This window comes from Protomyctophum bolini (assembly GCF_963924005.1).
Source record: "Protomyctophum bolini genome assembly, chromosome: 9".
In the NCBI taxonomy this organism is placed as follows: Eukaryota; Metazoa; Chordata; class Actinopteri; order Myctophiformes; family Myctophidae; genus Protomyctophum; species Protomyctophum bolini.
Window position 1 is genome coordinate 31390418 of NC_137870.1, and position 12066 is coordinate 31402483.

Genomic DNA, 12066 nt, shown 5'->3' on the forward strand with positions numbered 1-12066 from the left:
CATGGGCTATAGCCCATATCGTACGGCATACTATAGCGCGCCGTTTTTCATCATTTTTGAAGATTTGAAAAAAATGACGAAATGACAAAAACGATGGGTTATAGCCCATGTTTTTTGAAATTTTGGGAAAAAAAGTTAGCCTCGTTTCTCATCATTTTGGACTGTGGGCTATAGCCCATATCGTACGGCATACTATAGCGCGCCGTTTTTCATCATTTTTGAAGATTTGAAAAAAATGACGAAATGACAAAAACGATGGGTTATAGCCCATGTTTTTTTTAATTTTGAAAAAAAAAGTTATCCTCGTTTCTCATCATTTTGGACCATGGGCTATAGCCCATATCGTACGGCATACTATAGCGCGCCGTTTTTCATCATTTTTGAAGATTTGAAAAAAATGACGAAATGACAAAAACGATGGGTTATAGCCCATGTTTTTTGAAATTTTGGAAAAAAAAGTTAGCCTCGTTTATCATCATTTTGGACCGTGGGCTATAGCCCATATCGTATGGCATACTATAGCGCGCCGTTTTTGATCATTTTTGAAGATTTGAAAAAAATGACGAAATGACAAAAACGATGGGTTATAGCCCATGTTTTTTTTTATTTTGAAAAAAAAAGTTATCCTCGTTTCTCATCATTTTGGACCATGGGCTATAGCCCATATCGTACGGCATACTATAGCGCGCCGTTTTTCATCATTTTTGAAGATTTGAAAAAAATGACGAAATGACAAAAACGATGGGTTATAGCCCATGTTTTTTGAAATTTTGGAAAAAAAAAGTTAGCCTCGTTTATCATCATTTTGGACCGTGGGCTATAGCCCATATCGTACGGCATACTATAGCGCGCCGTTTTTCATCATTTTTGAAGATTTGAAAAAAATGACAAAATGACAAAAACGATGGGTTATAGCCCATGTTTTTTGAAATTTTGGAAAAGAAAGTTAGCCTCGTTTCTCATCATTTTGGACCGTGGGCTATATCCCATATCGTACGGCATACTATAGCGCGCCGTTTTTGATCATTTTTGAAGATTTGAAAAAAATGACGAAATGACAAAAACGATGGGTTATAGCCCATGTTTTTTGAAATTTTGGAAAAAAAAGTTAGCCTCGTTTCTCATCATTTTGGACCGTGGGCTATAGCCCATATCGTACGGCATACTATAGCGCGCCGTTTTTCATCATTTTTGAAGATTTGAAAAAAATGACGAAATGACAAAAACGATGGGTTATAGCCCATGTTTTTTGAAATTTTGGAAAAAAAAGTTAGCCTCGTTTCTCATCATTTTGGACCGTGGGCTATAGCCCATATCGTACGGCATACTATAGCGCGCCGTTTTTCATCATTTTTGAAGATTTGAAAAAAATGACGAAATGACAAAAACGATGGGTTATAGCCCATGTTTTTTGAAATTTTGGAAAAAAAAAGTTAGCCTCGTTTCTCATCATTTTGGACCGTGGGCTATAGCCCATATCGTACGGCATACTATAGCGCTCCGTTTTTCATCATTTTTGAAGATTTGAAAAAAATGACGAAATGACAAAAACGATGGGTTATAGCCCATGTTTTTTGAAATTTTGGAAAAAAAAAGTTAGCCTCGTTTATCATCATTTTGGACCGTGGGCTATAGCCCATATCGTACGGCATACTATAGCGCGCCGTTTTTCATCATTTTTGAAGATTTGAAAAAAATGACGAAATGACAAAAACGATGGGTTATAGCCCATGTTTTTTGAAATTTTGGAAAAAAAAGTTAGCCTCGTTTCTCATCATTTTGGACCGTGGGCTATAGCCCATATCGTACGGCATACTATAGCGCGCCGTTTTTCATCATTTTTGAAGATTTGAAAAAAATGACGAAATGACAAAAACGATGGGTTATAGCCCATGTTTTTTGAAATTTTGGAAAAAAAAAGTTAGCCTCGTTTCTCATCATTTTGGACCGTGGGCTATAGCCCATATCGTACGGCATACTATAGCGCGCCGTTTTTCATCATTTTTGAAGATTTGAAAAAAATGACGAAATGACAAAAACGATGGGTTATAGCCCATGTTTTTTGAAATTTTGGGAAAAAAAAGTTAGCCTCGTTTATCATCATTTTGGACCGTGGGCTATAGCCCATATCGTACGGCATACTATAGCGCGCCGTTTTTCATCATTTTTGAAGATTTGAAAAAAATGACGAAATGACAAAAACGATGGGTTATAGCCCATGTTTTTTGAAATTTTGGAAAAAAAAGTTAGCCTCGTTTCTCATCATTTTGGACCGTGGGCTATAGCCCATATCGTACGGCATACTATAGCGCGCCGTTTTTCATCATTTTTGAAGATTTGAAAAAAATGACGAAATGACAAAAACGATGGGTTATAGCCCATGTTTTTTTTAATTTTGAAAAAAAAAGTTATCCTCGTTTCTCATCATTTTGGACCATGGGCTATAGCCCATATCGTACGGCATACTATAGCGCGCCGTTTTTCATCATTTTTGAAGATTTGAAAAAAATGACGAAATGACAAAAATGATGGGTTATAGCCCATGTTTTTTGAAATTTTGGAAAAAAAAGTTAGCCTCGTTTCTCATCATTTTGGACCGTGGGCTATAGCCCATATCGTACGGCATACTATAGCGCGCCGTTTTTCATCATTTTTGAAGATTTGAAAAAAATGACGAAATGACAAAAACGATGGGTTATAGCCCATGTTTTTTGAAATTTTGGAAAAAAATGTTATCCTCGTTTCTCATCATTTTGGACCGTGGGCTATAGCCCATATCGTACGGCATACTATAGCGCGCAGTTTTTCATCATTTTTGAAGATTTGAAAAAAATGACGAAATGACAAAAACGATGGGTTATAGCCCATGTTTTTTGAAATTTTGAAAAAAAAAGTTATCCTCGTTTCTCATCATTTTGGACCTTGCGCTATAGCCCATATCGTACGGCATACTATAGCGCGCCGTTATTCATCATTTTTGAGGATTTGAAAAAAATGACGAAATTACAAAAACGATGGGTTATAGCCCATGTTTTTTGTTTTTTTCTCATCATTTTGGACCTTGCGCTATAGCCCATATCGTACGGCATACTATAGCGCGCCGTTTTTGATCATTTTTGAAGATTTGAAAAAAATGACGAAATGACAAAAACGATGGGTTATAGCCCATGTTTTTTTTAATTTTGGGAAAAAAAGTTAGCCTCGTTTCTCATCATTTTGGACCGTGGGCTATAGCCCATATCGTACGGCATACTATAGCGCGCCGTTTTTCATCATTTTTGAAGATTTGAAAAAAATGACGAAATGACAAAAACGATGGGTTATAGCCCATGTTTTTTTTTAATTTTGAAAAAAAAAGTTATCCTCGTTTCTCATCATTTTGGACCATGGGCTATAGCCCATATCGTACGGCATACTATAGCGCGCCGTTTTTCATCATTTTTTAAGATTTGAAAAAAATGACGAAATGACAAAAACGATGGGTTATAGCCCATGTTTTTTGAAAATTTGGAAAAAAAAGTTAGCCTCGTTTCTCATCATTTTGGACCGTGGGCTATAGCCCATATCGTACGGCATACTATAGCGCGCCGTTTTTCATCATTTTTGAAGATTTGAAAAAAATGACGAAATGACAAAAACGATGGGTTATAGCCCATGTTTGTTTTAATTTTGAAAAAAAAAGTTATCCTCGTTTCTCATCATTTTGGACCATGGGCTATAGCCCATATCGTACGGCATACTATAGCGCGCCGTTTTTCATCATTTTTGAAGATTTGAAAAAAATGACGAAATGACAAAAACGATGGGTTATAGCCCATGTTTTTTGAAATTTTGGAAAAAAAAGTTAGCCTCGTTTATCATCATTTTGGACCGTGGGCTATAGCCCATATCGTACGGCATACTATAGCGCGCCATTTTTGAAGATTTGAAAAAAATGACGAAATGACAAAAACGATGGGTTATAGCCCATGTTTTTTGAAATTTTGGAAAAAAAAGTTAGCCTCGTTTCTCATCATTTTGGACCGTGGGCTATAGCCCATATCGTACGGCATACTATAGCGCGCCGTTTTTCATCATTTTTGAAGATTTGAAAAAAATGACGAAATGACAAAAACGATGGGTTATAGCCCATGTTTTTTTTAATTTTGAAAAAAAAAAGTTATCCTCGTTTCTCATCATTTTGGACCATGGGCTATAGCCCATATCGTACGGCATACTATAGCGCGCCGTTTTTCATCATTTTTGAAGATTTGAAAAAAATGACGAAATGATAATGATAGCGATATGTGGCCGATACATTGGTGCATGCAAACTGTGCTGTGTTGTACCTGGGTGATGGCGAGCCTTGTTGCCGGCGCCGCCCTCATGTTTATTCCCTTTTCCTCCATGTGCCGTCTTCTGTCTCTCCTGAGCCTCTCTCCGCTCAGATGAACTGGTCCGTGGGTCTGATCCCTCTCTGGGCCGATATCCCCCTGATCCACCCCTCTTGTCCCTGCTCTCACTCCCCTTGGGGGACAGCATTCCCCGACCTTCGAGGACCGACTTGGAGGGGTGTGTAGGGGACTTGAGCCCGGCTGGAGGCGGAATGGGGGGAGGTGGAAGATCTGAAGGATAAACACAGGAAAAAAAGTTAGACGAACCCCAGGGATCAAAAGAGTGTGGCTTTATCACCAGGCGTTATTGCCTGGCACAGCAGATCATGGATGTGTGTACTTTGAGGATCTTCTAATGTGTACGATGTGTCACTCAGTTGTCTCACACCTGCAAGGTGACATACAAACACAGCTGCGGTGTGTGTACATCCACTCAGGGTCGTGTGCACATCCGAGCTGAAAGGAAACCGCTCCCAACACAGAGTAAACAGAGCAGATGACATTGGAGGAGCAGAATCCGGGGAGAGAGAATTACGAAATTTGAGTTAAGAAAGGCAAGGGAGGAGAAGGAACCAGTGAGCAGAGAGGAGTGGGGACAGAGGAGAGTGTGACGGTCAGCAGCTGGCTCCGTGACCCGCTCCACTTCCCCTGTCGATGAATCAATGCTGCCTGTCCTTGAGCCATTATTCATATGACGCCAAGCATCGGGCCGCAAGAGCACTTCACACAGCCGTCTACACATAAACGTAAATGCACAGAGAGAAACGCCTGGTCTCTCCTTCGAATGACTGCGATCGATGGCTTCACATCTTCTAATCAGCATGCAAACGTGAATGATAATGTTGTCGGTGGCCTGGCACCGTAATCAACACCAGATTGGAAAGTTAGTGAACATAGCGAGCGCTGCCGTTCACACCCAGCATCCTGAAGGCCACGGTAAACATTTTCAACATGTGTCCGACCAGCAAAGTCTTTTAGAGGAATCAAAAGAGTTTCTTTTCTTTTTGCATGCTAAGGGCTAAAGGGGGAAGGTGACGGGACTCTGTGTCTTGGCATTGGGCTACAAACTAGTGGCTTTAATGCACCTTCCTGATTATCCTCCACCTTCATCCAGCCTCTCCTGAATACAAAATGGGCCAGTCAATATCACCCGGCAGAGGGGGGCGTCTGCAGTTTTTTAATATCACTGCTGCCTCCTGGGTCCTGCTTTGAGTCGATCAATGCCACTGTCTGTGAGATATAGCACACTACAGGGGAGGAGTGAACAACAGTCAGATTTATGAGGGAATATAGGGACAGAGTTGGAGTCTGTATAGCATCTCCGGTGCTGCCAGGGAGGGTGTATCAGGGGCTACTGTCAGACTGCCGACTGCTATACAGTATGCCGCTTATACATTTTCCTGATTCGTTATCTTTGACAAGGAGGTTATGTTTACGTCCATGACTCCGTTTGTCTGTGAATGAAATTTCTCATGCGGTAATGAGTGAATTCTCAATCAGCTGCTCTGGACAATAAGATTGACACATCACATTCACAAATAAAAGTGGGCAGAATTCTTATTTGTGGGGGCTCGTCAGCATTGCAGTTAAAAATAAGTAAAATAACTACTAAAACCAAATAATGTTAGACACATAAGCTATAGCCATTTAAAAAATGTGTGGAGTCATAACATAAGAGCATTGATATTAAGACACAGTTCAGTTTGAGCAAGGGTAATCTCTCAAGAACAGATTCTGTCCTGCACTACCGCACTACCTTCAGGAAGGCCATTCAGAATGTGTAGGCTATACACTGATAGTGGGAATGACACACCACAGGAAGTGGAGGGCTGAGTCCGGGCCAACTTCCTGTTATCCACATTGTACTGGGGCCTACCCCCAAGCCCCCAGTAAGGCTATCCAACGTTGAAGATGCCACTACCTACTGGCGAAATGTGGAATTGCAGCACTTAATGGAAGTGGACGGACGTTCATGACGTCACGTGAAAAGCCCGCTAGGCTAGGCTAAACTTCCGCTCGCTCGAGCCATTGAGTTATAATTATACTTCCGGAAGTCTTCCGGGTGCTTCAAAACGCCACTGAGCAACTTCCACTGAAATGAATAGCGGGGCTACCGCTCCAGTTCAGTATTACACCATAACTTATATGATATTATGATTGATTGTATGATTTAGCTTTTCAAGCTGTGGTGGCTTAATCAAAGTAAAAGATCCGAGCCACATTCATTCTTCAATAATGACAAAACAAAACCCTACACATAACCTTAACCCCCCCCCCCCCCCCCCCCCCCCTGGAACTGGAACAGAGGCAGGCAGACATTAGAGATTCATGTGACTCATGTGGGGAAGGAAATATAACCTGGGTGTCTCCAAACAAGTGTGAAATGAGTAGGTCAAAAAGGGGTAAGAGGAGATAGCAGGTGGGAGTGAGGGCATGCTTCCTGAGCTGGCTCCACTTGTCTCGCTTCCATTTTATTGCCCTCTTAACTGCTGGTATTTATGTGTATTTATGCTTGTGTTGGGTAGTTTCACTCTGACCTCCACGTGGAAGGACTTCATAAGGAGTAAATCAGGGGGTGGAGGAGGGAACTAAACTAAAATCATTTACATGAGGATATGAATAAAGGTGATAAATTGTGTCTGAGCATTTGTATAGGCTCAATGGTTTCCCTTTTTTCTTTTTCTTTTTAAATTCTGCCTCGCTTTACATTCCCGTAAATTTCCTTGTCTCACCTCCTGACCACCTGACCACACATGGGTGTAGCCGTGGCAAGGATGGGGGGTTGGGCAGACAGGCAGAGGCAATATACTCCAAATGAAAAACAATCCATTCAGATCAAATGCAATCAGCAGGAGGACGGGCGGTTGGAGAGACAGGGCTGGAGAGCCTCCGTCCATCCCCTCTCTCTACGAACAAAGATGGAGGACAAGAAGCAGAGAGCTGGAGGAGAGAATGGAGAGGTCACTTCAAAGGGAGGGGCAGCGGATGGGAGAGAGGCAGGAGGGAAGGATGATGGTGAGAGGACGGTGGAGGATGGGATGGTGTGGGGGGATGGTAAGGATTCTTCTGCAGTGATATAGCTTGTCTGGCTCCCAGTGAGCTGGATATTAAATATCCTGTCAAGTGCTTCCAACTCACAAGGACACCTGACAAAGAGGGGAGCCAGCACCATGGAATGCACAATGTGTATGACACACACACACACACACACACACACACACACACACACACACACACATCCACCTCGTTGACGGCAGACTGCTGGGCGAGCGCTGGCGCTTTGGCATGGGGGGTCAGATCAACATGGAATTAATTCTGTACTGGCCATATAAGAAGCATGTCTTGAGTGTACAGGGTTTGATGAGGTCGGATCAACATATGGAATGTCAGAACAGGTCAGCTCCATATATGTAGATCTAAGGGTGGTAGCGGGGACATTCTCTTGAGTGTACAGGGTTTGATGAGGGCTGGGCCTTAATTTTCGGGCCTGCACTAATAACTTTGGGGCGGGCCCGTCTAGAGTTTGAATGGACCGGTATCAGTCAAAAGGGAGACATCGAAGAGGATGGATGGATGGGGAAGCATCAACATATGGAATTTTAGAAGTAGAACCTGTTCTGGCATTCCATATGGGCTTCCATATAGTCTTAATTGCGACAGCAGATCGCATCAGATCTGGGCACCATATATGGGGGCTTTCCCATGTATGGGGATTTTGAGTGATACACTGACGCAACTAAATGAAAAAAGCTTTACAAAACCTCTAACACAAAGAAAAAAAGGAGTGGCTTTACTATGTATTCATATACATATACTGTATACTCATGCTGATAAACCTACACATTGTTTGCTTAACCTCCAACGCTAAACCTTTTCTCTACTGTACAATGTCGCCCCCAGTGTTTCGTTTATGCTCATCTCCCGTAGAGTAGAGGGTGGCACTTCAATATGAGCGTCAGAGCACCTGGATCAATTTCATTAGTGGCTGGAGTGGAGAGACAGCCCAGTGTCAGCAGAGCCTGGCTAGGCAGAACTCCCCTGAGACAGCCCCCCCCTCCTTTGCTGCGCCATGCCCCTGGCCCCTAGCCCACCACAAGCCTGCTCAGCACCACCGCAGATTAGAAGTGATGCCACGCATGCACACACGGGGGGAAGATGATTAAAACTCTGGCTTACGACACAGACACACTCAGTCATTTGTGGACAGCGCATGGTGCTACTAAAGGGTGAGCCATAGATGTACATTGCTGCCCATCTGGCTTATTTCAGGGTGCAGCCAAGTATGTTGTTATGCTACCAGTTCCTCTTTAAGCTTGCAAGCACTGCAAAGTTATTGATTCTTCCATGTTGTAGTCTGTCAACAAATATGTAAACAACAACAGTTTATTGATGGTCCAAGATGGAAATCTGCAACAGATACATGTGTATCCATGTTTCTAGGGTTGTAAAAAGAACCATTGGAAAAGCTGACCTGCCCTAGCACATTCAGCTGAATAATTGTCCACCACATAGAACTGCACTGACACTGTCTGCAGTAATGTAAATTACGAAAATAAATGAAGTGTACCCTCGTTGTAGGCTTCACGTCTCTGGTTCCCTGGGAGGCCTACAGGATGTTGTTTTTGCTTCTTAGGAGGCCTCTTTTGTATGACCGCCGTGCTCATGTTACTGTCTGTAGACACCGGGCTGCCTGGTCGGTGGCCGGAGGCATTCATTGGGTACTTTCGTGCTGGAAAAAAATTTAAACAAAAAGTTTATTTCACCAATAACTATACAAGTTCCTGAGAGGAGATTATGCGGTACAAAAGTGGAAAGTCCCACACTCCTTACCCATGGGTCCAGCCATCTCCTGGCCCTGAGTGTTGGGATACTTGGCCACTTTGAGGCCTGCGTACTCTGCGGCTGCGGCGACGGCCTGGGCGAAGTCGGCGTCCGTGAAGAAGGAGCCATCCGACGAGCTGACGGCACTGGACCTCCCCGACGAGACGTTGTCCTCCTCGGAGGCCGAGCCCCAGCCGTTGATCATGGAGCCCGTGACCGAGCTCTCCAGGTCGCCCACGCTGGACGCCGGCGTCTGCTGCTCGAGCCCCCGCAGCAGCAGCCTCCGCGGGTGCATCTGGGGGTGAGGAGGGTGGGCGTGGGGGTGGGTGTGGTGGTGGCGGTGGTGGTGGTGCACCTTGGCCACCTCCGCGTCAGTCTCATCGCCTTCCTCCTCCTCCTCCTCCTCTTCCTCCAGCATCTCCTCCTCCCCCTCCTCCTCCATGCCGTCTGTGTCCAGGGCCATGGGGCTGGAGATGTAGCCGTACGTGTGTGAGGGAGACAGCGGTCTGGGTGGAGGTGGGGGGCTCACGCCGTGGCGCCTGGGGAAAATGAGCATTCCGTCAATACTGGTTAATTTAAAATGCAATTCATTACATGCTTTGGGTGTCACTGTTGCAGGGGATCACGAAAGACATGCATTTTCGTCAAAAACAAAAAGCCTCAATATCCACAGATGTATGGTAGGTCAACTATGGTAGGTCTCACAAACTTCAGAAAGGGACAGGGACAGTCCCTCAGTTTGAGCATTTTATTTTGGCCAGGAAAAACGACTCAGCATTCATCAGAGGAATTTTTGTATTGCATGCAATGCAACCAAACTATTTGTAAGATATTTTTAGGTAATTCTCAAGCCTTTATAGAGAGAAATGGGGAAGGGCCACAGATCAGATTCGAACCAGGTTGCACAATGACTGAGCCTTAATGGTATGTGCTCTACCAGACAGCCAAACTCTTATGCATCCTCAAAGAATTAAAATGTCTCAGGGGTTTACTGTTTACTGTGCACATTGAAGCTGTGCAAACCTGCGCTCGTGGCTGTCGGACGTGTCCTGCAGCATGGGCTGCATCTCCTCCTGTGGCGAGGGCGTGAGGGTGGCTGTGGACTGGTGACTGTAGGACACAGCGGCGGGGGAGGACGCCGCTCCACGGACAGGCGGGGTGGGTCCCCTCTCCATCTCCTCCTCCTCCTCCAGGTCGTCTGGCTGCAGGTACATGCGGGAGGGGGGCATGGGGCACTGCATGTCTGGATCGTAGCTGTCCACATGGAGAAACAAGGCATGTTACAGAACTGTTCATATCACTCACTGGAAACAGGGACATAATTTACTAAATGTTCATGTTGTCTTCCTTTCAAGGTTTAACGTGTATCTAATGTATTTAAACCCTTGGGGTGGTCGGGTGGATGCCCGCAATGAATGAAAGGAGAAAAACAAATGTAAGGAGAATGGAATAATATTAAAAAGCTGTTCATTAACATGTGTGTGTGCGCACGTGCACATATCTCACCTCTCATCCATGGACAGAGAGTACTCTTCTGTGTTCCGACATGGGGGTGGGTTGGCAGGGGGAGGGGGCAGAAGGTCAGCCCAGTTCATTGTGCTCTGTTTGGGTAGTTTAGGGGTGCGCACTCCCTTCTTCTGTCCCTGACTCCCTGCTCAGAAAGAGAAGAGAATTGTTCAGCCACAGACTACTCAATGCACTGAAAAGTCCTCAGTGTTCATTTAACTCTGAGAGTGTACAAATGGAAACAAATGGACTCCTAAGGGTCCATTTCATTCCATCCTATATTAAAATTGGCTTAAAGGAGAGCAGCCGGCCACCCGGCCAGCTGACGGGCAGGCGGACCATGTCGCCACTCATGTCACCATGACTCAGGCATAACCATAAGGAGGTACAGTATGACGTAGGTGTGAGGGCTGCATACTGGCACGAACTCCAGAATCTCTAGTCTGTAATTCTCTACAAACACATCCGTTTCTAATGTCTATGAAACTGCTACAGAAATGTATTACAAATATATATAAACTAAAAGACAGCAGATCATGAAACATACATTTTGCAAAAAAGGTTTCCGTGGAAAAAAGGAAAAGAAATGTACAGATGACAGCTTTATCCCTAATGGAAGCTTGTCTTTATGCGTGTGCTAAAATGTATAAATGTTCTAGTTAATGGCATGGATGCCATCAAAAACAGTAATCTTTCAACGCTAAATGTTAACCGGTGCCAAGAGAAAAAGAGAAAGGGGGGGGGGCAATTAAAGAATTAGAATTGCGAGCCAATGGGCTGTGAGGCACATGGAGCACTTTAAAGGCTCCTGTTTAATGACTCACGCATCAAACGCAATATAAGAATGGATCCCTGGCATTAAGGTGGCAGTGTTGCATGCTGTCTGCAAGGTGCAATCATTTGTCCTTGTCTGCACACTTCGAGCTCTGTTGAAATTATACTCCCCAGCCAGAATAAAAAATGATGTCAATTAATGACTGCATCACAAGCTAAGCAATCACAAACATTGTGAAATGATGTAGTCAAAAAGCCAATTGAATACAAAATTGTATGCACAACGAAAAGGATCTTGCACTTATTCTTGCTTAGATTTTTAGGGATACTGATACTGATGCACATGAACATTTCCATGGCTGGCAACACCAATGATGGAACAAAAATATGAGATGCATCTCATGTTTTTGTTCCATCATTGGTGTTGTTGTTGTTGTCGTCGTCCCCATCCTTTTATTTAACAATTTTCCACTTTCTGAAGGCATCTACTTTCCCATTTCTCTTCAACATAGACTGACACGGAAATTAATCAAATTACCATTTTAAAACATCATGCATTATTAGCATCTCAAAGTGATTTATTGCTTTTGTG

The 12066-nt window shown here is 43.7% G+C and overlaps 1 protein-coding gene across 1 annotated transcript in view; it reads right to left on the reverse strand.

Moving 5' to 3' along the window:
• The window catches only part of robo1 (roundabout, axon guidance receptor, homolog 1), a 162913-nt gene that overhangs the window by 5135 nt on the left and 145712 nt on the right, over nt 1–12066 (reverse strand). Inside the window, exons 23-27 of the mRNA XM_080771956.1 lie at nt 10701–10845; nt 10218–10448; nt 9204–9733; nt 8941–9102; nt 4329–4604 (exon numbers count right to left, since the gene is read on the reverse strand). Of these exons, the coding sequence (XP_080628082.1) occupies nt 4329–4604; nt 8941–9102; nt 9204–9733; nt 10218–10448; nt 10701–10845 (1344 nt within the window). The remainder of the gene's footprint in view (nt 1–4328; nt 4605–8940; nt 9103–9203; nt 9734–10217; nt 10449–10700; nt 10846–12066) is intronic.